Source organism: Meleagris gallopavo, chromosome 7 (genome assembly GCF_000146605.3).
Source record: "Meleagris gallopavo isolate NT-WF06-2002-E0010 breed Aviagen turkey brand Nicholas breeding stock chromosome 7, Turkey_5.1, whole genome shotgun sequence".
In the NCBI taxonomy this organism is placed as follows: Eukaryota; Metazoa; Chordata; class Aves; order Galliformes; family Phasianidae; genus Meleagris; species Meleagris gallopavo.
The window spans coordinates 14,657,476-14,685,104 of record NC_015017.2 but is presented as its reverse complement, the minus strand read 5'-3'; the positions used below and the strand labels follow the sequence as shown (position 1 = coordinate 14,685,104).

General features: G+C 39.4%; 1 protein-coding gene across 1 annotated transcript in view; it reads right to left on the bottom strand.

Annotated features, from left to right (window-relative positions):
* The window catches only part of TTN (titin), a 235,702-nt gene that overhangs the window by 185,947 nt on the left and 22,126 nt on the right, over positions 1 to 27,629 (bottom strand). Inside the window, 24 exon segments of the mRNA XM_031554287.1 lie at positions 2,781 to 7,310; positions 7,728 to 8,759; positions 9,856 to 9,912; positions 14,170 to 14,358; positions 16,170 to 16,295; positions 16,397 to 16,681; positions 17,313 to 17,544; positions 17,757 to 17,922; positions 18,013 to 18,154; positions 18,241 to 18,501; positions 18,931 to 19,191; positions 19,351 to 19,611; positions 19,708 to 19,971; positions 20,456 to 20,716; positions 21,278 to 21,538; positions 21,642 to 21,905; positions 22,008 to 22,280; positions 22,410 to 22,676; positions 22,963 to 23,244; positions 23,351 to 25,041; positions 25,546 to 25,714; positions 25,819 to 25,983; positions 26,100 to 26,323; positions 27,124 to 27,368. Coding sequence (XP_031410147.1) covers positions 2,781 to 7,310; positions 7,728 to 8,759; positions 9,856 to 9,912; positions 14,170 to 14,358; positions 16,170 to 16,295; positions 16,397 to 16,681; positions 17,313 to 17,544; positions 17,757 to 17,922; positions 18,013 to 18,154; positions 18,241 to 18,501; positions 18,931 to 19,191; positions 19,351 to 19,611; positions 19,708 to 19,971; positions 20,456 to 20,716; positions 21,278 to 21,538; positions 21,642 to 21,905; positions 22,008 to 22,280; positions 22,410 to 22,676; positions 22,963 to 23,244; positions 23,351 to 25,041; positions 25,546 to 25,714; positions 25,819 to 25,983; positions 26,100 to 26,323; positions 27,124 to 27,368 — 11,908 coding nt within the window.

The following is a 27,629-nucleotide window of genomic DNA, read 5'->3' as shown; positions in this document are numbered from 1 at the left end:
ACTACTAAATTTGAAGATGGACAGCTGAGCTGGGCCCATGAGAAAATATAAAAATTGCAGAAGATAAATTATAATAACACACATGAGATGGCTTTATATACAGGAATGAAGAAAAAGTTAATGCATTTTGGTTTTGTTCCTGTATATTTATGCCAGAAAAAATACAGCGATTTTTTTTTTTTTTCATATTGTAGCTGTCTCTGAAATGAATAAAATACAGGAAGCAATGGACTTAAATAGTTTACATATTTATTTCACAAATTAACCATACATGTTAACATACAATACACATTGATGACAAACATATGTAATCCATCTATTTTTTTTAAAGATACATGGTTTGTGAAAACAAAGAGCTTAAATCTGACAATAAATTTATGATTTAAAAAAAAAAAATCCAATGAAAGTATAAGATCTGAGGAGAGGTGGTCAAACATGGCTCAAGGCTATACCAAATGCCCCAGAGGAAGCTTTCTCAAACTAAAATTTTTTCAGATTTCTACTGTTGTAGCACTGGTTGGATCTTCATAAGCACACCATAGTGCTCCTGGCCAATTCATGAAACTTAAAACAAGTCCTTTAAACTAAACATAAATCACAAACAGTACTGCACAAGTAGACATAAATATGCCCTGCCTTATGTCTCAGATGTGGACATGAACTGGGACCTGTTTGGGTACAAGGTTTTGAAGCAGGATCATTTTCTACTAAAAATTACAGTTCATGAATGTGCAAATTAAACACAGGTCACAATCGGGACCTAACCAAAGGCTCTCTGACCTCATTGGCTTTGGACCTGAAAGACCCTTCATGTCACAGCTGACATAGAACAATTCATACCACTTTCCCTAGGGACCTCTGCTGCCTAGTAATCTATGCAAGGAATGGATAAGGACACATCATGAAACAATTAACACCATCACAATGTTGGGTCAGACACTCTCACTTCTCTTTCCTACCACCATTATCTATGAGAAATTACAATTGTCTCCGCCTACTAACAACATACTTAAATATTTATTACAGGGTCACGACTGGGAAGAAAATGAAGTGACACAATGATACTAGCCTAATCACTCCAGTCATTTTCTCCACATGCTGGGTCATTAGAACTAGCCACTCCTGCAAGTTACGTTTATACTGGGCAGCACAACTGGGCAAAATGAATCTTTTGATCAAAAATTACTATAAGTGATGGGATTGTTTCAAAGATTATTGAGGTTTTGAGGCATATTGACAACAGTGTGAGAATGCATAGAACTCAGAAATAAACAAGCATGACCATTACTGAATATACTACAGGAATAGCTCTCTCACACTTAAAATCATCATGCTCCTTTAAAGCAGTTTGCAAGGCAACTGACAGGAATTTGTAAATAATCTGATTTTTCACAAAATTAAAGTAAAAATAATTTGTGGTAAGGGTTTTTAAACTTTGTTTCCACGCTGGCATATAGGCACCTGTAAAGCTGGCACATGCATTTGCACTATTTAAATTCTGCTAAATATTAATTAATAACTTTTATACTTTTAACATACTAGCTCATTCAGTTTAGCACTGTTGATCTAAGATTAATTTAGTTCTGATTTAATTATGTGAATTACTGCTGACTTTTCTTCTTAAATATTAGTATTAGTTTAAATACAAAAATATATATTCATACTGAGAACAATAATGTAAAAATCTCTTCTGCTGAGAAAATGCCAAAGATAACTGAATACATTTTATTTATTTCTGATCACCTTGAAACACAGCACTCTTATCTGTTACTAATAACTGTTTTTTAAAAAAGGAATCTGCATTCATTTCTAATGCCTAACAAGAGTATGCATAAAATTTGCATTTTAATACTATATATATTCTGTGAGTGATACTGGAATATGGGGACAACAAAAAATTATATTAATGAATTTACAGTTACATAATTGATTTATTATGCTCCCTTTCCTTTCTCTTTAACTTTTAAAGATACAGTACAAAATAGATTTTTGTTTATTACTTGGTAATAGAGTAAAAATCCTGTCCAGTCCCTACTAAAGCAAAGATCTCTCTTCCCATTGTATTAATTTTCTTTGCTACAGAATAATTCAATCGATATAATTGAAAAAAAATCAGATACAACAAAGTCATAGAGTGAAATTCATGGTAATAATAGTTTTGCAATGATAGAAACTGTAAACAGGATTTGAATTAGACTCACACTGTCTGACACAACATTGTGAGAAAGGGGAATATCAGCTTAAGGTGTTATTTCATGGAACTATGTCCAAACTAAAAAGCAGGCCAAAGTCAGTATTGTATACCATTAGTCTACAAGAAAAAGGCAATTTCTACATTTTTAGGTGATTTCTAGCCTATGAATTACAAAAACAATAGCACTAGTACAGACACAGGGCTATATACACTATACAAAACAAACTATTCCTGCATATTTGAGTGTTAATTGAAATATCTTTACAAGAATGAGTAAGGAGCTTGGGAGGAGTCTGAAATACACCTCAGTTCGGAAAGTATACACAAAACTTATCCACACTGTAAATCTCACTTAAATTCCTCAACAAAAGCAAGTTTAAGTGAGACGTGCCCACATGGGGTGAACTTCATCCCTAAAGAGATGAAAAACAATGCCCCTAAAATTATTGTTGCATTTTTACCTGCAGTGAGTAACAGCATAAAACATTTAGTGTTTCAAAAGAGACTCTGAAATAAGTCATGGAAATTCAGTACAATGTTAACAACGCACAAGTCTCAGCAGTTCCTACCCTGTTAATGGCTATACATTTGTACAGCCCACTGTCACTTTGCATCAAATTGTCAATGGTAAGGCTATGAGAACCACCCTCCTCTTCCTGCATATAGTACCGGTCCCCTTCCAACAACATCCCATCCTTGTACCAATGGACACTCGGGTGAGGGGAACCAGTTACGAGACACTGGAAACATACTGATGCACCAACAAATGTACTGTAGTCAGAAATGAGCCTCAGAAATTTGGGAGGAACTTCTGCAACCTGGAACTCAGAGCTACAGCTCTGTGTTTCCTCCGCCCTAGACTCAACCTCTTCCTTTTGGGATGGCTCTCTGGACACATCACAATTAATGCTGACACTCTTCTCCCCTTCCACTTCATGCTCTTGTTCAGTCACCTCAAGTCTCCGTGAGTCCTCAGCATGTGTCTTAAACTCACATTCCATCTCTACTTCTGACCATTTTTCTGAGGTCTTAGCCTTACTTGAAAGCAAATCACACTTCTCAGGCCTCTCTGGTTCACTGCCCATGTCTGTCTCACTGCTTGCCATAGCACTTGCTCCCTGCAAGTCACTCCCTGTAACTATGACAGAGCCTTTACACATTGCTTCTCCCAGCCTATTGATTGCCTGACAGTGATACCAGCCACCATCAGAAGGACCTACGTTAAGGACCTTCAGGCTGTGAAGTCCTTCTTTCTGACTTACCACGTACTTCCCTGCAATAGGTGTCACGCAGGTGTCACCTCTGAACCACTGCACCACTGGGACAGGCGTCCCTGTTACCACACACTCGAAGACTGCCTCTGAGCCTTCTGTAACTTTCACATCTGTAAATGGCACAGCAAAGCGGGGAGGCATTTCGGTCACTTGGAAATCAATTTTCACATCCTCATTCTCCTCTGAGGTGAAGCCTGAAACTTGCTCCAACAGGGCAAGTGGAAGCACATCCAGAGAGACAACCATGCTCTTCTTATCTGGACTAAACTCAGGACTTGTTATGATTTTGACCTGTTTCTCAAACTCTTTCACTTCATCCTCATCCAGCTCCACTTCCAGGAGGATTTCCTGTGGTGAAGGTGACCGTGAGGATGTGTTTTCCTCCAGGTCAAACTGTATAACATGCTGGTGGGTCACAGGGGGTGGCAGTGCTAGTGATTGCCCATCTTCAGGCAAAACTTCCACCTGGGCAATGCTTTTAGCTTCCCCAACAATGTTTACTGCATGGCACAGGTACTGTCCTTCATCGTCTTTCTGAATGTTAGTGATCTCCAGCACACACTTGTCCCCATCCTTCTCTACCCGCACTCTCTTATCCACCTCCAGTAGGGATTTATTATGATACCACTTCACCCCTGGCTCAGGCACACCCACCACCTCAGCCACAAAACTCAGTGTGCTGCCCTCATACAGCCTCTTCCTGCTTAATGCCTTCAGGAATGCAGGTGGCATCTCATTGCCTGATGGCTCTCGGGCTTCACGAGGGGTCCTAAACACCTCATCCCGTGGTGGCTGCTCTGGAGCCTGATACCTTTCCTCGCAGGGGGGAAATACTGCCAAGGCATCCTTATATTCCCCAATGGGTGTCCAGTAGTTCTCTGGTGGTGTGATGTCCCCTGATGCTGAGTGAAGTCCCTCAAAGGGTGTGAAGTAGCACTCAGAGGGTGTGTTGTGCTTTGAACCACCTGAGGGTGTGGAGTAACATTCGGGTGGCATGCTGTAGTTTGATTCCTCGGATGGTGTGGAGTAGCGCTCAGGTGGTGTCCTGTATCCGGAGCTCTCAGATGGTGTGGAGTAGCGCTCGGGTGGTGTGCTGTATTCTGAGCCCTCAGATGGTGTGGAGTAGTGCTCAGAAGGTGTGGAGTAGCGCTCAGGTGGTGTTCTGTACCCAGAGCCCTCAGACGGTGTGGAGTAGCGCTCGGGTGTGCCGAGTGGTGTGTGGTAGGATGCTGATGAGGCAGTTTCAAAGATCTCCACTGAGGAGGGAGGTGTGTAGAAGCGGTCTGAATCAGGTGACTCCTCTCCACTCCCACTCTCCAATTCTATAGACATTTCTGACTCAGGAGAGAAGGGCCGGGTCAGCTCCTGCTGGTTTTTGTAATAGTCATAAACCGCGCTGAAGGTAACCTCCTCCACTTCCAAGGAAGTGATGGTTTCTCGCTGTTCCTTCTGAACTGTGCCTTTGATATTTGGAGCTTCCTGGATCCCTGTTGACCTTAAATACTTGGCCAAGGATAAATCAGGTTCTGGCTCTGAGACCTGATCAGCACTGGGCTCTGGACCTGCAGAAACATCTTCCCACATTTCTTCTCCATCCAGGCTGTTCTCAGAGGCTTCTATAGTGGAACTCCTCTTCTTGGCCCAAGACTCCTTTTTTTGTTCCTTCTGTGCCACAGAATTACCCACTGTTAAACCAAGCAGAAGTTTCCCAAACGAGAAGTCCTTTGTTATGTTTGGTTCCTGCTGGGTGTCCCCAGGCGTCCCCTCAGGGGAACCTGTGCTTTCTATCTCACTAGTGGAGCAGCTCACTCCTTTTTCAAAGACCTTTTCTATCCTGGAGCTGCCTTCCTCCTCTGCCTGATGCCAGGTCTGCGGTTTCTTTTCCTGTGCAGCTTTTTTCAAGTCACTGATGAAGGTGTCACTCTCGAATTCTGTTGGCTCCAGTCTCTCCTCACTCTCCCATATATGCATTTCTTGTACTGTTCTTTGGAAATCTGCAGTGGACTCCAACAGATAACTGTGAATCTGTCCCTCAGGTGAATCCCAACAAACATTTGCTTCTGATTTGTGAATTTCTTCAGCAAAAGTCCGCTCTTCAGCAGATGTGATACTGCCAAGGTTCCCATTAGCGATTTGCAAATGAGGCTGCCTGACTTCTTCCTGGGCACTGACTTCCTCCTGCATCCCGTGGCTTGGACACAAAACCTCACTCAGAGACATCTCTTCCACAAGCACTTCACATTCGTGCACAGGGGAGATGAGCCCAGCTTCACCCACCTCCACACTCTCTAAAGCTGTGGGAATTTGCACCTGCTTTGTGTCCATGTTTTCCTCAGCTGGAAAAGGCTCCACAAACTTCTTCAGATCAAGTATGATACTGGTCTCATCAGTCTCAGATGGCAGTAACTGCTCTTTGAAATGTACATCTGGATGAACCTCAACTTCTTCAGTAAATTCCTGACCTGAATTTTCTATGTCAGGAGGAGGAAGAACTAAATCCAAAGAGTAGATGCCCACATCAGACTCTCTTTCTTGCAACAGTTGTCCATCAATGTTTATTTTATGTGCAGATTCCCCAGCATCAATCAATTCTTCCTTATCAACATTAACCTCAATGTCCTGTTCAATATCTACTAATCTCTCTTGCTCCTTAGCCCATTCCTCCTGCTGCTCTTCTTTTTGGAGACCTAATGGGTCTTTTGAGAGTGTGCTATTGTCCTGTAGGTGGGGCACACTTAGCTTGTCAACAAGAGACATGTCAGAAGCCATTGCCTCCCAAGCAGAAGCATCACTGTCCTCCAAGTAGCTGTCAGTCTCTTCTTGCATCAGTGCTGATATAGCAGTAGAGAACTGAAGATCCTCATGCTCCTTTGCCAGAGCAGATTGCTCAGAGGCAGGCATTTGCTGTTTCATTTCTGTAAGAGGTGACTTCAAGACATCCCAGGACAGACTGTCAGTGTTTTGTGCCAGCTTGTCACCTTCAGTCTCCAGCTCCTCTGAAAAGTGGCCTGAGTCCTTGGCCACAAGTTCATACTTTTCCCTGGATGTCCTTGGGTGTAGGACAGTGGCATCAATTTCAAAGTCATGTTCCTCAGAGACTGCTTTTTCACTATGCTGTTTCATCTTAGAAATATCACCAGCATCCCCCACACACTCTTCTGCATAACCCACTTTCTGCTTTGCACAAACCTCCGTGACATCCAGCAGTATTGTTTCCCCTATCCTACTTTCCCCAAAGTCCTTTCCCACCTGCTCACTAGGTGAGGGAGACCACTGCAGGGACCAGGGTAGGTGGCCTTCTTCCTCCTCAGAGCATGTTATCTGTTCCTCTTTTTCCTTCCCAGGTGTACTGAGACACAGGGCAGGGTTCATGGCAGGGAGTTCCTCAGTGTCTCCATCCTTGCTATACAACCTCGATGCACTAGGTTGCACTGTAAGCTCAGAGGCTGACTGTGCTGTTCCAGCCACATTCTTGGCCACACAACAGTACAGTCCAGCATCTGAAACAGAGACCCCTCGGATGTGTAAACGGTGAGTGCCGGCCTCACATTTCTCAAAACTCAGCCTCTCACTGGCAGAGAGGTTCTGGCCATTCCAGGACCACGTCACAGATGGTGGAGGCTGCCCAGACACACTACACTGCAAAACCACTGCTTCCCCTTCACAGCAATGGATATGCGCTGGGGCTTCTGACACAATTTGGGGTGGCTCATTTCTGACATCAAATGAAAACTTGAACTTGTGCTTTATGGCAGGCGCAGCCTGGCCTGGAGAGGACTGCATGGTCTCTTTTATCTCTGTGTCTTGCTCCGGTGTTGGAGTAGGGGCAGTGATTTTGATTTCTACAGGCAGTGACAGCAGGTCTGAGTCTGGAAAAGTATTTGGCAGCCCCTGCTCTTCTGCAAAGGCCAGACTTACTTCCCTCTCCTCCTTCTCTTCTTTTTCTTGTTCCTCTTCTTCCTCCTCTTCCTTTTCTTGTTTCTTCTTTTCCTTCTCCTTCTCTTTATCCCCTTCTTCCTCCTTCTCCTCTTTTTTGTTCTCCTCTTCCTTTGCCTTCTCCTTCTTTTTCTTTCTTTCATCTTTCTCTAGCTCCCTAACAACCTTGTAGGTCAGCATCCGCTGCCTCACATAGAGTGCAGCAGAGGTGCTAACCGAGCCCAGAGGGTTGGAAATCACACACATGACTGTGCCACTATGCTGTGGGAGCAGGGGTGAGAAGGTTAGTGTAGAGCGGCACTCTGTGGTGTGTACTGCAGTGCCCCGAATGCGTCCCACCGGATTAGTGTTGTTGTACCAAGTGATCGTTGGCTTTGGGCAGCCATGGAAGAGGCAGGAGAAGGTGACTCTCTGCCCCTCTACAGCTTCCTGGGGCCTGACTCCTTGGACAAAGAGAGGTGGGCAGGGCTCCAGGAGCCCAACATGTGCTTTCCATTTCTTCTCTGCCACCTTGGGCATGCTATACTTCTCGACCTCTGGCATCTGGAAGGGCTCTGAGCCATCCGTCTTGCTAGGTGCCTCAGGCGGGCAGGGCTTCCCAGGAGGGCCCCCCTGTGTCTCAGATAGGAAGGACTCCTGCTTCTTTTTCAGCACTGCCTTCTTTGCCTCTCGCAGCCGCTGCAGCTTCCAGCGGATTTCCTCGTCCAGCAATTCCTCAGCATTCACCAGTTTTCTACTGCGCTCCCTACCGTGTACTATCCCTAGACGGTGAGACTCCACTGATGGCAGTCTCTGGAAACGTATGGTCCGTACCTTGCCCCGGGCTGAGAAGTTTGGCAGCTGCTGCTCAGCCTCCTGGCCCTTGTCAAAGGGTGAGCCAGTGCAGCGGAGCACCACTCGCAGCCGGTCCTGCTGCCGCTGCTGCAGCAAGCATTCCCACTTCTCCTGCACTAACTGCACCTTCCCTACAAAGCCCGAATCCCGCTGCTCACTGCTGCGCGCCACCAGCAGTGAGGCAGCGGACTCAGCTGAGCCCTCGCTGTTAATGGCGAACACCCTATAGCTGCCGGCATCGTGCTCTTGCACGTCCTGCACCTCCAGGCTGGCGCGGTGCGTGTGCTCCTCGCTCTCGGTGCGGATCACCTTGCGGCAGTCCTGGCGGACCGGCCGATTGTTGTGGAACCATGCCATGTGAGGTGGTGGGCATGCCACCAGCTTGCATTGGAAGACAGCAGGGTCCCCCTCCAAGACGGACCTACATTTGAGGCCCTGCATGAAGGTGGGTTTGCAGTTCTGGGAACAGCCCAGCACCGCCCTTGCCCCATGTCCCTCGGTGTTCGTCTTGCTGTGCCACTCTGGAAGAGAAGGGAGGAGACTGGGTTACAGTGTGCCTTGCTCTACCCACTGATTGACTGAAAAAAAAAAAGCAATTGAATTAAAAAAAATAAAAAATGGGCATGCAACAGATTTCATCACACACCCAGGAAAAAAAAGGTAATTCACTCACCATATTTGTTCGAATAAACGCAACGCCTTGCTCTGTTTTAAAGATTGACACGAAAATCGTTCGTTGTTTGTTCTTTCTTCAGACTGTGGGAATTTCTTCTTGAACAAGCAAAAATGAATTTCAAAACAACACGTTCTTCTGTGTGTGTTTTTGCTGCCTGGAAAAGCTGCGTGTCTTTGAGTGGCAAAGAAGAAAATCTTACCTGACTTGCAGACAGTAGAATAAACGCCCTTTCTGACCCCTCTGCTTGTAGATTAAATATTCAAACAATTGAGAAAAAAATATTTTGAAAAGATATACAAAAAACATAAGTAATTAGCTAACATGAAATGAGAAGGCGTTTATTCGAACTAATACAGCCACTAACAGTGTTATGCACAGGAAAAAAAAGCAAGCAACATGAACCACATATGCTATCTGCAAGCCAGGGTAAGAGATGTATAATGATGAATTAATGTATGTAAATGAAGTGCAAGGAATCAAAGGAAATGTATAGCTTCCACATACCCTGAACAACAAATGTATTCTAGCACAATTCATTCATTCAATAATGTTCATTGAACTGACTGTGGTTAGGTTGATAACTTGCTTAAAAATAATGTGATTAAGATTTGTATAGCTTCCTTCTGAAGTAAACTATTGCATGCATTCAAAAGGAAATTGAACAAATAAAAGCTCTGTGAACAGCTGCAAAGCATGAAGTAAAATTTCAAAACATGGCTGCAAAATCATAAATTTGAAGTTTTAAACATTTTAAAACTTAAATAACCTTATAATGCAGATAAACCTTTGCATATCAAAACAAACATGCAACATGTTCCAATATGCCTCAAAATGTGTCTGTATTTCCCCATCAGACACTACACATAAGCAGATAAAAGCTTTTCACAAAGTTGCTAATTACTGGTACTAATTATTCAGTGTGACATCAGTAGTGACTGTACCTTTCATTTCCATTTCAATCTCTTCCTCTAGCTTCTCATACATGATTTTTTCAGGAGCTAGAAAAGAAAAAAAAGGATTTTTGAGTTCAAATTGCCAATCAACAGTTTATGAAGTAAAACATTCAATTTCTTGCAAAGATACAGAAATTCACACAAATACACATAAACGCATGCCAAACAATGCAAATATTTGATAAACGTTGAGAACAGAATAACCGAATGCTTTCAAACTTGTTTGCAATGTATACTTTTCTACAATATTTGTTTATGTTTGGTGCAGGATGGGGGAAGGTTTCTAACGCAGCATGCCTTTATCATGCCTTAAATCCCTGAAGAAAACATTCAGCAATCCACAGGCTTATGAGATGCTTCTAGTTCTTTATCATCTCCCCGGGAACGAATGTACTGGAATGCAATGATGCTGTGCAAGAGGAACTGATACTTGGAAGGAACATGCAGTTGCCAACCTGTCACTCTCAGATGGGTGCTGCACTCGGCTTGTCCTGCAGGGTTAACTATTCTGCACTTGTATGTACCCTGGTGGTTCTGACCAACTTTCAACAATCTTAAACTGCACAGTGGCCCATCATGTTTTAAGGAACACAATGCAGACTCCTCAACTATGAGCTGATTGCACAGCCAGACCACACAAGGTGTAGGCACACCCTTCATTATGCAAAAGAGTAACACATCGTCTCCTTCTTTTACAACGGTTTCTGAAGGCAGAGTTTCAAGAAACTCTGGTTTTCTGGCATCAGTTTCTGCGAAGTCTTCGCATGGCACAACGTCAGGATAGTAGACCCTGCTTCTTTGCTTCTCAGCTTCATGTAATCTTTGGGATGTAGATATAAACAAGCTTGAAGTTTTCTTTGATGACTCTTGTTTAACTTCAGATGCTTTAAACTGACATTCTTTGGCTGCTTTAAAGCTTTTAGTATCTGATTCAAGGGTAATTTTTGTTACTGCTTTGGCTTGTGCTTCTTTAGCTAGGTAAGAATAAAGTTAGGAAAAGGATTAGGTCAGATGTTTTTCAGGAATAAAAAGCATCCTTACATTTAGATGTAAATTAGCTGTACGTTAGATGGGGAAGAAAAACAAACATTAATTGGTTCTGAAAAGAATGTCCAGCATATTAAGGCTACAGGGCTACTAAATATGAGAAGTTTATATACTTGAAGAGCTCCCTGTCTGCTGGACTAAGCCTAAATTCCACTTAAGTCTATAAGTCCTTCATGACTTGGTTCATAAGGTGTAATACAAGTCTATCTTTGCATTTGAGAGCTTCAGTGTAGAAAATAGAAGCAGGCGATTATGTAAAGCACTTTACACAGCTCAGTACTAAAGAAAGAAAATTCAACAAGTAAGAGCCGAATCAATGTTAGAGGGTCAATGGCTTCCTCATTATTTTTCTGCTCTCAATACCCTCAAGTTTACAAATATGATCACACATCTAGTGTGGCAATAATACATTTTTAGTTTTCAGTAGTGGTAACACAACTAACATTTTAATATGCTGATGTCAGGAGAAAGGGAAGGAGCTTAGAAAAAATACTTATATCTCAGGACAAGTGAAAGGTAGAAGACAATTCATAAATGCAGTAATACAGAACTTGCACCCATTAATCCTTTCAAGCATATTGCCTGATATTGCAAGCCTGATATGTGGGAAATAGGTTGGACCCCTCCAGTCTGAAATGACTACATATGTAGTTTAACTGCCATACTTTACTTTCTTAAACTTCAGCTTCAGGAATTTACAAAATGCAAAAATTCCTATCTGCCTGTTCTGTTTTTCAGCTTACTTTTCATATCATGAAAGATACAAAGAATCAAAAGACACAAAAGACTTCCATTATTTGCTGGAAAAAGTTGTATGAAGTTACAACACTTATTAACAGAACCATAAACGTGGAGGGGAAGAACCAAAGCATCGTTACTAGAACTTTCTCAAATAAATGCTGATTATTAAGGACATTTGAATGAGCTGTAAGCTATGATAATAAAGTTGCAAAACATGTCATAATTTTTAAAGTCAGATAACCACCTTTGACTGTTAGTATTGCAGCAGTTGTTGTTCCTCCGTAATCATTATATATAGTACAACTGTATAGTCCTTGATCTATCAGCTGAGCATTTAAAATTGTGAGCTGTAGGACACTTCCATTTTGTGATATCTTCAATTTTTCTGACACTTCTATCCGTTTACCTTCGTGGGCCCAAAGAAACTCAGAGAAGTATTCATTTTCTAAAGCACATATGAACTGAGCTATGTCACCAGATTTCACAGTTAGGTCTCTGAGTTGCAGGAGAATCGCTGGAGGAACACCTTTTGGTTCTTGAGCAGTAGACATAGAGATTCTGGTGCTCTGAGATGTCTGGGAAAGGACTGTTGTGTGCATGGCTTCTTCTTCTTCAACTGATGTAGCTTTCATGGTCAACCTTTCAGATATGCTTTTAAAAACCTGTACACCCGATTCCTGTGATGGTTGTTGCATTGATTGAAATTCTTTTCGAAAAGCTTTCATATTCTTCTTTGTGAAAGGAGTAACATGAAGTTCTGATATAGCCTGTGACCGCATAGACTCTTTTACATCTTTCCCAGAACTTTGCCTATCTAGGGCTTGCACTGTGTAATCAAGTAACAACAAAAAAACGTTAGTATCTACAGAACTTTACTGAGCCATGCTCTGAACAAAGTCATACAGCATGGAGAAAGAAAATGAATGATCTTCATTTGCAAACTCAGCATGCCAGATGCACTATGCTCTTTACAGGAAGAATATCCATACACAAATATGAATGACAAGTGATGCCTAGTCTAGTCATGCAGTTGATAAAGAGTTGATGCTTTTTTCTTCTTTGACTTGACCGTTTCAATATGAGATGACTTATGAAACTTTTTAGGAGGTATTTTCTTTTCCTTCCCCCCTCCCCTCCTACAGAATAGGGTGAAAATACCTCAGTCAATGCTATAACCATTACTTAATTCCAAGCTTAAAAAATCTGAACTTCTTCAGTAAGATTATCCTTATTCTAAACCTATGTCAAGATAGAAATTCACAGATCTCCAGGTATGTTAAAGAGAAGAAATGAAAGTGGCTGGGTTATAGATGATAGGTATTATTAACATTAGCTGCTCAAGAAAAGGTATGAAAGGAAGAAAGAATATTAGTGACAGTGTGAAAGTGTGGTATACAACAAATTGAATCCCTCTGAAGTAAAAATGGGGCTTTACCTTCTGCCGTCACTGTAAGGGTAGCTGTACAAGTTGTTTCTCCAGCACTATTTCTTGCCTTGCAAGAGTACTGGCCAGCATGCTCTAGAAAAGCATCTACTATTATGAGCATAACTGTGCCTGTAAACTCATCAAAGTGGAACACTAAGTCTTTTGCTGGAAGCATGAGCTGTTGATTATGAAACCACTGGATTTCTGGTTTAGGCATGCCAGATACTCTAGCTTGAAATCTGACTGTTTCCCCACTGCAGACCCTGCAGCATGAAATAGGCTGGATAAAGATGGGCCTTTGGCCAATAGTCTCCTCCTTAAGTGAAACAGATGAAGAAACATGCCAGTGGGACTCTGCTGTAAGTTCTTCAACCTTTTTAAATCCTGAAAAGAAGCATGCCAACTTTTAATTTCTTTCCCTACACTACATTTTCTCTCTCATTCAAGATTTTTTTTTCTAACTTGCAACTATTACTGCAAGAACTATTCTAAAACATCATCTATAAAATTGCAAAAAGAAAAAAAAATAAGAAATAATTTATGGTTAAATAATAGCAAGAACAATATAAAACCTTAATAGCAAATTCTCCAGACAATATTTCTTCTTTAAAGCTTTGATCAATATTTTATTGGATTGTATTTCCAGGTTTTCCTTCAGGTCCCGTCCAACCCACATAATTCTATATGTGAATGTGATTATTTTTTTTCATCTTCCCAAGACTGGTACACACCCTTGTTAACATGTTTTCAAAACTTACTTTCAAAGTAATATTTTTCATACAAAATCTCTTACTAGGTTCTCCTCAAAATCAAATGCAAGAATGTGAAAGCAAAGCACTTCCATTAGAAAAGAAAGTATGTTTGGTTCATGCCAGATTCTAATACTGGAGAGAATGAAAATGTGAAATGTACGGAACACTGAGAAACTGTGATGCATTTTGGAGACACACAAATGTGTTGTGGACATTGTAAATGGTAACAATGAGTTAAGTTAAAAGACAACGTGACAGACAAGGACTTACATCAGCGTTAAGATTAGTGTTGGAACATGACCTAAACAAGATATCTTCTTTAACTGCACACTATACCTTCCAACTTCAGGGTGGCAGTGCTTGTCACTTGGCCCACAGAATTAGTTGCTACAAAGGTGTAGGTGCCTTCATCCTCTGGATAAGCTTCAGCAATCTCCAGCTGGTAAGTGTCTTCAAACTGAGTCATTCTAAAGAAACGTGATGGCTTGATCTCTCTGTCTTTGCTATACCAAGAGACTTTCAGATCTGCTCAAGCAACAGAAAGAAGAATAAGTATGTAAATAATGATATTAGACCAGTAAGTAAATACCATTTTTATATTTGTGTCTGTTGGAAATCTTTAATCTCAAGTCTATTTTTGTGTTTGAATATGCCTTATATTAACTTTGGTAATATAGGATAAAATTAGGTAAATAGGTAAAAATAGATAAAGTAGTGGAAAGTTACATATGTGTTAAGTTTTGATTTTACTCATCCTGTATCATAGGATCCTGAGTAAAAATGATTTTTTTTCTTTTTAAAGTATAAATTTTAAAATATTTTGCTACTGCTAGAATTAGAGTAAATCATATTTTAAAAAATGGGTTCCCTTTTAAAATCTGACTGAATGTTTCAAAAATCACTAGGCTGAGCTGAGCAGTTTGAAGAAAATAAAATGGAATGCCTTTTTGCTAAGAATAGTTTCTTGACTCTTTTTATTGAAATGTCATAAGTTACACAGGACATATTTCTTTAGAAAGATCCTGTTTTTGTACCTTTGTAATAGTCCTAAATAAGATTTTGTATTACTAGTATAGATTCTTGTAGCCTTGGGAAAGAAGAGGAATGAAGTATAAACTGTAAGCTTTACTCTTCATTCTGTGTTGTATTACATCATGAGTCAAGTATTTTCATACAAATAATGTGATTACTGTTATCAGATGAAAGAGGAAGTGTTTTCAATAGCCAGCTGCAGTGTGTACCATTAAACAATATATTTTCAGTAGTGTATTACTGAAGGTAACATAAAAGGTTTGCACAACACAAGTGAGCAGTATATAAATCCATTTTGAGACAGTATTTAATAAAGGGGATCTAGATGAAACAGATTTGTCTTTTTAAAAAGGGAAGAAAAAAAAAAACCTCAAGAGTTTGATGTTAAGTGATGGAAAAGCAATTTATATATTGGTATAAATATATATGTGTACTAACAATGTATTATGGATTTTTACCTGTATCACTCAATGGATTTTTACCCGTATCACTCAATTATTTTTAAAGTTTGAGTTTCATTTATCTTTAAATAATTATAAATTCTTTGGGATTGAAATGGGATCTTATTCTACATTTTGCAATGTGAATAATTTATTACTTGACATACTCAAGACAATTTTTTGAAGTAAAGAAAGGTAATATCATTTTTTTTATCAACTTGGAAAGAATTACTTAAATTGTAGGATGGTTATCTTTTTATCCAAAAGTAGAGAAGTTACTTAAGAAAAATTCTTAAGGAGTCTTCAAGAGATGATGAGTAAACACTTAGAAATCCTTTCTATGCTAGGAAAAAAATGGAATGGCAGTTTACAGTTTGCAAAAATGCTTAGAAATATTAGGATGTAGATTTTGATCTGTGTCTTCAGTTAATTGACGTGATACTGTGTGACACTGCAACCTTTGTCATATTCATGTAACAGGATAATATTTTTCAGTCATGATGTTCTATTTAGAAACTCCATGTTTGCACTAACACAGTTTTGCAACTTGTGTCAGGATTTGAGACTCCCAGGTTTCTGTAGACATATTTTTTGGTGTGTCAGATATGCTAAATAAACACTTGTGTTAAAAATCTTACTGTTTAAGACAATTAAAAATTTCCATGCTTGCTGCAATCTTTGACGCATGACTTGCTTAACTGCAAGTTGTCATTGGGTAACATTTTAGAGTGTGCATCCATCAAATAACTGTACCTCAAGGGAAAGACTGATTCAAGTCTGTATGCTGCAGCATGTTTTCTGAGTTCAAAATGAAAAATTCTGAGAGGTGAAAAGATGTACAGTATTTCATTAAATTAAACCCACCTGTCCCTGTAACTCTGCACTGAAAACGAGCAGACTGTCCCTCGGATGTAACAGCATCACGAAGTGGTACTATGACAGCAGGTGGATACACTGGCACCTCTAGCTCAGGAGAAACAACTTCTGGGACTAAATGATAAGAAAAGTAAGTAATTTTTAAAGGCAAAGGTTAGGTGCAACTAAATGTTGACAATAAAATTTCACAGATATTGTGAACATAGCAAACTCACTTTCCACTGAAAGTGAAGCTGAAGTTGTAGCAACTCCATAGTCATTTTTGGCTTCACAGGTGTACACAGCTGAATCTTCAGGGAAAGTTTCAATCAGCAACAGCGTATATTCTTGAGCATCATGAAGAAATTTGCACTTGAAACCTGGAGAAAGCTGTTGATCATCTTTGTACCAGGAAACTTTGGGCTGGGGTTTCCCTGATATCACTGCACAGAAGCGGGCAGGTTTACCCGACTCCACGGTGGTTGGCTGTAGCTCCTGGATAATCTGGGGTGGCTCTGGAGCTGCAATTTGGAAAGGGTGTGGGTGGGGGGAGGGAGAACACAGGGGGCAGAAGGAGAGAGGGAGAGAAAAAGGGAGGAGGGAGAGAGAGAGAGAGAGAAAGAGGAAGAAAGGGAGAAGGGGGAGAGAAATCTCATTACTGGTATTTATCATGGGTTCTAAAACATTAGCAAATAAATTTTCAATTTTAATCTTATTATTCCCCATCTTGCTTTCTTAAGAAAATCTGCCCTTTTCCTTGATAGGAAGGGAATGATCTAGAAGCAACTGCATTAACAAAAGTAGCTATGGTGACATATGTTTTGTCTCGGCAAAATGCCTCCAAAAATTGTTACGCTGGTCCTATTAACAAGGTGTATTGTCCATATGAAAAAAATTAGTTATATTTGAACTTGATATTTTCCTGATCTAAAATAATGCAGAGTGAAAAAGGACTGTTACAGCATTTTCTTTGGCGATTTCAGTAGAGCGAGAAATATCAATGTGTATGAGGCTTTTGGCAGTGTTCTAGAAATAAGATTCCCTTTGCATTTATTTTTAATTTTAAGGTAAGATTTTGAGAAAAGTTATATTAATATCAGAAAAATACAGGATAATAAATGAAATCAAAGTGTTAGTTTTGGGTATACATACCATTCACATAGAGAACAACAGAACTCCTATTCCGTCCTGCAACAAAAGTATATTCTCCAGCATCAGAATAAGTGGTTTCAAAGATGCTCATGCGATGAATTCTTCTTTCCACCACATAGCTATATCTTTCCTCATAATGGAAGTTGATTTCAATGCCATCTTTGTACCACTGTGGTTCAATGTCATCTTCATTAACTTCAAATTCAATTTCAGCTCTTTGTCTCTCAATGACCTACAAGCAAGTATTAGAAACATTACAAATAGCATTCGTTTTTCCAGGTTTTCTCACACTCCAGTAAAACTTCCCAGAGGAAGGCTCTGGCCTTACAAATACTTCTTTTCTTTTTCTGAGAGGTTTTTCAGGTTAGATGTTGTTGCTCCTCCTTTGCATGATTGAGTTAGAATAATAGTTATAAAATATTTATTCTTCATTGTATGCTGTACCTGAATATCTTTACGGATGCTTCTGATTCGAATGTCACGACCTTCCACTATCAAATTGGCACTGGATGTGTTTCCACCTGCTACTACAGTGTACTGACCAGCATCAGACATTTTTGTGGAAGGAATGATGAGACGATGGACATATTTCTCCCGCTGAATTTTCATCCTAAGGAAACCAGAATATAAAGTGAATAAATTATTTCCTGGGAGAAAATACATTTAAGAAAGTCAGTATGGTGTAGGAGGAATAATTTACCGGTCACCAATCTGAAGTTCTTGTCCATCCTTCATCCACTGGACTTGAACGTCAGGTTCTGAAATTTCACATTCAAAAATGGCTCTCTTCTTCTCCACAACCTTAATATCTTTAATATGCTTCCTAAATTCAATGTGACGAGCTGGAGGAGAGTGGAACAGAATGAGTGCCATTCTTCTATTTAACTCATTATAAGTCACTAAACATAGAAATCAAGAGACCAAATACCTTCCACGTATAAAGTGGCTGATGACGCTGCTTTTCCAGCAACAAAACTGTATTCTGCAGCATCGCCAAAATGCACGTTCCTTATGGAGAGTGAGTGTGTGAGCTTCTTTGTTCGTATCTGGCATTTGTCAGTAGATTTTATTTCCACCCCATTCTTCAGCCACTTATATGAGATACCTTCATAATTAACAGTAACTTCAAATGTGATTGTATCTTTCTCTTCAGCATTAATGTCTTCGAGCATGGAGGTTATTAGGATGGCTAAGAGAAAAAAGAAATGGGCATGGTTTAGGGTTTTTGCTTTTAACACACTTCAGCTGGTCCAGAGATGTTTAAAATCTTTAAGACAGGTTCTGATTTTTGGTAATATTTGAAGGAAAGCTTGAGTTTCTGTGTCCAGAATGAATACTACGGTTACAGTTCTCCAAACCTTCTGAATGACATAAGAATCTAAAATTCATCTCCTGTGGAGATTTGACACTTAGGCACATTGCTCTAAACAGAGGAATCAATGGCCTGACTTTCAAGTTTACAGCTTCTAGTTTTCTTCTAAAAATGTAGCTTAGGGTACTTAAGGTTATTTTAAAATCTCTCTACAATACTTCTGGTTTTGTCTGAATTGCACCTGCATTATAATTAACTCTAGTATTGTTAACTGTAAAATATTCTGTTAATTTCATATTCACATACGTTTTACGGTCAGAGTTGCACTGACTCTGTCATTTCCACAGACAAATGTATATTCTGCAGAATCTTCACTGCTTGTGTTCATGATGTTCAGCTGATGGAGTTTCCCCTGGACCACTATTTTGAACTTTTCACTCATTTCAATCTCCACACCATTTTTCAACCAGACAGCAGGTACGTTGAAATGAGAAACTTCACATTGAAAAGAGGCAGTTTTGGTCTCAGGGATCTCAATGCTTTTCATGGTCTTTGTGATGTGTATGGCTGTGGGTAAAAAATAAAAAGAAAGAAAAGGATTTTTTAAAAGGTCTGTATGTGTGCAGGACTTAAAAAAAAAAGATAAAAGTCTACAAAATGTGAGATCTGTTTTATGTGAGTTGGTATAGCAACTCATATACTTTCTTACCAACTTGAAATACTTACTTTCCACAAATAGTTTTGCTTTACACTCAAGTTGTCCAACAAAAGCTGTGTATTCTCCAGCATCAGCAGGAGATATATTATGCAGCATCAGCTTGTGGACTTTCCTTTGTGATATCATCTTGTATTTATCACTTTGTTTCAGCTCAACATTTTTGTGGAACCACCGAACTGGTACAGTATCATGGGATACACTCAGTTCAAAGGAAACAACAGCATTTTCCAAAGCAGTCACATCCTTTGGCTTCTTGATAATCTTGACAGCTTAAGGAAGAAAGTTAGCAAGATTCAGAAATCTGCTTGATTTGAATTTCAAACCTCACATTAATTACAGCAAACATTCAAAATAGACTGACTTACTTTCAACATGAAGTCTGGCATTTGCTCCTATCTTTCCAAGCTTAAAGCTATAAACAGACTCATCAGTGACAACACAGTGCTTGATTTTCAGTGTATGAACTGTTCCTTTCACTGAAATTTCGTATTTGTCATTTGATTCAAGTTCAACACCATTTTTAATCCACAGAGCTCCTTTCACATCAGGGTGAGAAAGTTCTACGCTGAACACTGCCTCCTGTGTTTCTGTCACAGTCAAGTTCTTAAGAGTCTTCTTTATCTTAACAGCTGAAAAAAATTTTTTTTTAAAATTAACAATGATCTTAAAAAAGAACAGAACTATGATTCTTCATTTTAAAATCTATTACCTTTGTATTGATTTATATAATTTCTACCAAAGCGATGTGCTTGGAATACAAAAAGAACCTTTACTTGTAGTATCCATGAGAACCAATTTTTCTTTATTTGATATGTTTAATAAACAGCTGGAAAATAGTGAAATTCTATCAGCCAGATAGTATCTTAAATAAAATATGCTTTTTTTAAAAAAATAGCATGCTAAATTCCAGAAGCGTAGGCTCCAAAATACTAAGTTTTGCTACCTCAGATAGAGTGTCATAATGTAACATTGTTTTCAAAACGTGAAGCAAAATATGCTTGTATCTTAGGGTCTGATCCAGACATAGAGAGTGATGCTGAACTGAGCCTTAAAGACATGAGATATTTATTTGTATTTAAAGAAAAACCAAAACCAAAACCCAGACAAACTGACCTTCGACATGCAGTTTTGCAGATGTCTTTGAGCTTGCTATTTCATAGCTATATTCACCCATATCATCCATCTTTGTGGCAGGGATATTAAGTCTCCTCTTTACACCATCAGTTTCAGCACGATACTGATCTGTCCTGGGTAATGGTTTACCATTTTTTAGCCACTGGCCCTCTGATTCAGGATTTGCCACCTCACATTCAAAAACAGCTCTCTGGGATTCAGCTACAGTCAGGTCAGTAAGAGGCTTTGAAATGGCACCTCCTGGTGGAAAGCAAAAGTACATAGTTTTTCTTGTTTTGTTTTTTGCTGTCACGCATCTGTTCAATTTCCCCCATATGAATATGAAACCATATGAAAATCAGGTACTAGACAGAATTCCTTGCCCCGATTTTCTACATGCCCATAGTCATTCTGAGCTCTGTGAAAAATCAAGAATAGAATGCGATGTGAACATCACAAAAATATGTTTTTCTATTCTAGTTACCCTAATTTACTATTTTTATTATCAGCAGAGGCACACCAAATATTTAAGAAAAAAATAATCTTTCTTACAATAATTATATTAAAAGCATGCTAAAATATTCCCTTCGAAGACTGTGATTTAGTAAAACACATAAACAAATCCTTAACAGCTCTGTTGAATTCAGTTTGCAGAGATCACAAAAGATAAAGGGAAGAACAATGAGAACATAAAATAAGAGAAATTAAAGGCTAAGAAAGTACAGAAACAGCACACAGATATTACACTGACAAAGAATGGTACTTTGAGCATTATTTCTAACTCACAGTGAAATAAAAATCTTGGATTTTAAGCCTACTAACCTGCCACTATCAATTTTCCAGATGTTTTCTTCCCTCCAGCATAAAATACATATTCTCCTTCATCATCTTTCATCATTTTCACCACTGTCAATTTATATATTTTGCCATGTACTTCAATTTTGTATTTAGGACCAGCCTTGATCTCTTGCCCTTTGAAATGCCAAATTATATCAATCCCTGAATGAGAGAGCTCAACCTCAAAAGATACATTCTGTGTTTCAGTGCAGGTGATATCACGAAGACCTCTGATAATCTCAATTTCTATAAAAAATAAAAATAACACATAACACACACATTAGTTTCTTCCATTGTTTTGTATTGAAAAATTATTTCAAAATAAGTTTGCCTCGTAAACAAAACTTACCTTCAACTGTGACGTTGCAACTTGTTTCGACTTTGCCAACCATTAACTTGTAATGTCCTTCATCTGATGCGTGGGTTCTGGTAACCACTAGCCTCTGTTTAGTGCCTTTACACACAGCTTGCACACGTTCATCAGGCTTTATCTGGTGATCATTTAGGTACCATTTGGAGGAAGTTACATCTGGTGCTGAAACTTTGCATTCGAGAATAGCCTTTGTTCCTTCAACTACATGAACATCTTTTAGAGGAACTATTATTTCCACACCTGCAAAGTTACGAAAATTATCATGAAAAAGCTATACCTTTAAAAACTAATAATAATGAACCCAAAATCAAACATGATTTCAAATTCATGGTAATGACTTACTGTACACAGTAACTTGTCCAGTGGTTGATAGTTCAAGACCAGGAATGCTGAAAGAATAAGTTCCACCGTCTTCTTTTGTTGCATCTTCTATCAACAACATGTGTGACTGTTTATCCAACACAATATGAATACGATCACTTGATTGAATTTCGTGACCATCTTTCATCCAGACACCTTCCACATTTTCTAGAGAAACCTTAACTTCAAGTTGTACAATATCTCCCTCACAGACTTTTTGATCAGTAAGTCCTTCAAGAATAGTCATGGGACGAGCTATGGAATGAAATGAAATGAATTAATACTCGTAATGGAATATTGAATACTAAGGCAGTCTGGTATATAACAACTCATACTAAAGAACATCTATCATATATAGATGACATAAATATTAGATATGCTTACGCTTTATCTTTAGTTTGCAGTGAGTCCTCTTCCCATCAACAACAAAGCTATACTCTCCTTGATCATCTTTATTAACATCTTTAATAGTGAGGATTCGGCGACCACGACGGGATGCAAGCACGTATTTATGATTGGAACTGAGTTCAACATCACCATGATACCATTTCCCCTCAATGTCTTCCGGGGAAACTTCACACTCAAGTTCACCTGTGAAGGATTCTGGGATTTCAACGTCCTCAAGTTCTTTAATGAACATAACCACAGCACCTAAGAATAAAAATAATTATGTTCATGAATGAATTTGGTTAGATACCCATGATGAAAAAATTTCTTATTAAATTGAACCTAAGGAAATATATATATATGCACACATTGTGACCATTTTTCATAAATGTATCTCAAGGCTTTCATATTGGATTCAAAAAATATGAAAGTGGTTTGAACATTTCCTAGTGCATTTGTCTAAATTGTTTTATTTCTTCTTCAAGTAGATTTCACTTTAAAAGTACTAGGTTCTATATATAAGTACTATAGTTCTAAGCTGTGTGCTTACCTTCAACAGTAAGCTTTGCAGTAGTTTTTACAGATTCATCTTCTACCAGTGCACAGCTGTAGTCATCAGCATCAGACATTTCTACTGCTAGTACAGAAAGAAAATGAGCCTTTCTGTCTGAGTGCATCCTGTATTTTTCTCCAGAATGAATCTCAATTCCATTCTTAAACCATTTCACTTTGATGAAGGGTTCTGATGTCTCACATTCAAATGTTGCCATGGAGTCCCTCTCTTTAGCAACAATATCTTGTAAGTTCTGGATGAAGCTAATTAGCTGCTTGGCTGCAAAAACAATATGTAATGAATCAATAGGGCACTTGTCATATAGGCTTAACTAGAGTAATTGCTATGATAGGCAGCAGGATAAAAGTAAGAGATTTAAAATTACCTTGCACCAACAGGAAAGCATGGCTGGAAGTTTCACCAGCTATATTGACTGCTTTCACCATGATGCTGGCTGAATCATCAGAAGTCACATCTCTGATGACCAGTTCACAAACGTTATCTTCAGGCCAGTACCAGTATATACGATCAGTCCTTTCAATCTGCACACCATTTCTGAACCACTGGCACTCAGGGTCTGGTTTCCCTACCACTCTCACACGGAAGTGGGCATCTGTGCCTTGGGCTACAGTCTGGCTTTGAATTCGTTCAAATATCTTGGGAGCTTCCATACTTGGACTAAGTTCAACCTTCTCTGGTTTGAATGTTGGAATGGTGATTTTGCCTTCAGGAGGAAGGGCTTTCTTTTCTTCCTCTGGGATCTCTTTGGTCCAGTGAAGAAGTTCTTCTTTTGTCTTTTTTAGCATCTCCTCATATGATTCATCCTTCTTGCGAGACTTAAGTTCCACAGCAGTGATGGCTTCATAATATCCCTCTTCTGTCCTTCGCTTAAACTTACTGCGCAGCTCTTCAGATTCCTCTGACAGTTTCTCATGTGTGATTCTTTCAGCTCTTTTAAGTTTCACTACCTCTTTGGTTGTTGCCTCAGCAGGCTTGTCTATCTTCTGTACCTCAAAGAGAAGTTTTCCAGGCTCTGTCACTACAGGTTCATGCCTGGGTTCAGGAGCCCGACGAAGAACTGATCTGAAGTCTTCCCTCTGCTGGATCTCAAGTTTCACCTTATGTTCAATAAAGCCTTCTGGATTCTCTGCAGTGACTTTCACCTCACCTGTGTCATATGATTTGCAGTCCACAATATCCAGGTAATGGATTCCATCATAACGGAGTCTAAACCTTTTGCTCTTACGAATGAGCTGACTATTAAGGTACCAGTTGACCTTGGGAATAGGATAACCAGTGACACGGCAGCGGAATCGTGCCGTTTCACCTTCCAAGACTCTTGCAGGCTCAGGAACCAAAACAAGCTCTGGCTTTTGTTTCTCCTTTTGATCCACAGCAACTGCAGGAAGAGCACCTTCATGTGCCATTCTTTCTAACTCTTCAATTCGCTGCATTCCTCTTCTGCCTTCTGGCAATTGAGATTCTTCCACAAGACTTTTCTCATCCTTTACAATCAGGGTAGCAGATGTATGGTCTGTACCATATTTGTTAGTTGCCCTGCAAGTGATCACACCACTATCTCTGGAATAGGCTACTCCATAGTCCAGGCTACAGTACCCAAACTCATTAATCATCCGGAGTCTATTAGCTGCTTCCAATGGTTTGCCATCATGCAACCATTCCACCACCATAGTTGGGTCACCAATTGGTGTAAGTCTGCACTCAAAATGTGCTGGTCCAAATTGCTTCAGCCTTAATGATGTGAGCTTCTTCTTAAAAAATGGTTTCTGTTGCTTTTCTTTGTCATAAAGATCCCCCTCCTCCCACTGCTCTTGACCATAACGCAAATGGAGGGGCTCTAACTCTGGTGCTGCAATCTCCTTGGCTTTGTAAGTCCCTTTTGGAATGATTAATCTCCTTTCTGGTTCTGGTTCAGCATGTTCAACTTCAACATTCACCTTGCACCTAGTAGTGTCCCGCCCAGCTTTGTTGATGGCAGTAGCTGTATACCATGCAGCATCTTGCCTGACGGTGGATTCAATTTTAAGGGCAGCAGCTCCTTTTGTTCCCTCAATCCTGAAATATTAAAACAATTATTTAAAAACTTTCTTCGTGTCTCTGAAATAGGGTCAAAGCTTCCAAAGGCAATACACTGAAGGAATTAGCTGATTATTTACATTTATTAATATTTGAGTGCAATGCATAATAATCAAATAGACAAGAATAATAAGATGCAGAAATGAATCCAGTGGCAGTTTTGCTTGCAGAAGACTGCAAAACTGGAGACTGAGAAAGGTTCTCTAAGTCTCTGCTGTAAACTGGATTTGCATAATACAAAATTTACTGTTATACAACCCAGATAATATTGAAGGAACCCTACAAAACATTTTCTGTCTCTGAGCTGCGCTGCAATGCAAAAGTTTTACTGGTTTCCGAAACCACTGGACTAAGCCCTCAGTTTATTCCTTCCATGGAAGCAAAGATATTTAGTGTACTGTAGGAGGCACTTAGCATCTAACAGAACAGTGATTATTAACTGTTTTACTATTAAAATAAACAAAAAACGTGATAACTGCTTACTTTATTCTGGGATATTTGTGTGGTACAATGATGTCACTATTCTTCAACCACACAATGTCAGGATTAGGGTTGCCAGTTGCTTTCACAGACATGTGCAGTCTAGAGCCCTCTTTTACACTAACGTTCTTGAGCCTTTCCACAAAGCGTGGTCTGACTAGGTCCTCCTTAGCTGAAATAGAAAGGGAAAGTTATTACAAGAGGAAATGATTATAACCATTATTTTTAATAGGAAACATTGTCAAGCCTCCTAATAACAGCATGTACAATAGATACCTTCCACAGACAGTGTGACTGTAACAGAAGCTTTGCCTGCCCTATTCTGAGCAATTACAGCCCATTCACCAGAGTCCTCAGGCATAGCAGGAACAATGATCAATGACTGGGTACCATCTTCTTTAATCACTATTTTATGGGTGTAATCATTAACCACTTGTTGACCTGCAGACACAAATGAACAAAAAAATCCATTGTACTCAAAATGTGTCTCAAGATGTTAAATGCTCATGAGATTAATTTTTTAATATTATTCTTTTACATAAATAAGAACTGCGTACCATTATGGAACCAATATGTCTCTGGCATGGGTCTGCCAACAACTTTTAAGTCAAATCTTGCTGTCTGCCCCTGTGAACATTTGACTGATGTAGGTTTCAGCACAAAAACTGGCTTATATAGTCTCTCTAGTTGTCCTTCATCTGTTTCATCTAATCTGCGTGCAGGAGAACGGGAAGGAGAGCTGCGGGCAGGAGAACGAGAAGGAGAGCGCGGAGAAATAGATCTGAAAGGAAAAGAGATGTGTATGAATATGTCATATAGCAGTGTGCTGACATGGTAAACAAAGTTCAACTTTTGTCTTTAGCATAATATAGTTTAAAGACTTTTATCAATTTATCTACGTGAGAAATTGTGCACTTTTCTTTATTTTCAAAGTAATTTTTATGGAGAAATAATATGAGCATATGCCACGCTAAGATAAATTTATTTTTTTCAGATACTGTAAAGTCACAGATGTAACGTATGTATTTTTGTGCATGTCTGTGCATATATAAATGCACACCCTGGAGATGTTCAAGGCCAGGTTGGATGGGGCCCCGGGCAGCTTGATCTAGTGGTTGGCATCCTGTATAGCAGGGGGATTGTAGCTTGATGATCTTTAAGGTCCCTTCCAACACAAGCCATTCTGTGATTCTGTGAATATTGGATGAACAGACTGCTATTTCAAGAACTGGACTTAAGAGCTGCATGCAGTGCTAGAATTCCAAGTACAGATATTATTTCTCCCAAAACATAAGTGGATTAAGAAAGATATATGGTTGCTGACGTTGTAAATCTAACACCGTGGCTAGATATATGTGTGAAAGATGCTACTCTTGAGAGTTGCATAGCCTAGTAAGAAAGCAAATCAGAAAAAAGGTTGGCACATAAATCAGTACAAGCAATGAGAACAACATTCAGAACTTCTCTAGAGGCATGAAAGCTCCAATAACCTAAACTATTTACCCACTGCGTAATGAGTGTCTGAACAGGTCTTATTGCAGAAATTGAAGTCTCATGTAACATATATTACTGTGTACGTACCTATATCTTCTCATAACTTCTGGTCCTGGCATATAACCTGGAGCTGCTGTGGGTGCAAGGGGCTCAACATACAGCTTTGCTGAGCAAATGGCATTTCCTTTCATGTTACTGGCAAAGACAGTGTAAATTCCTTCATCTTCAGGTAAAACAACAGGCAAACGCAGACTGGCACTACCATCTTGCAGAACTTCCATGTGGTAGCGCTCTCCATGTCTTATGCGCTTACCATCTTTGTACCATGCAATCTGCATGGAAAGAAACAGGAATGCTGAGTGAGCTTTCCAGAAGACAAACATCCAGTAATAGACTGTACATACAACAAACTACAAACTTCTGTTTTTCAGCTGATGTATTGTTCCAGTCCAGAAGTGGTGTTAACATTTTCTTATTTCAAGGAAAAATGTTAGACTTAAGTAACATGTTTTCATAGAAGCATAAAAAATAAATTTTGGTTTTACAGGGCTAGAAATAAAAATAAAGTCCATTGTGACGGAGAGCAAAGTGAT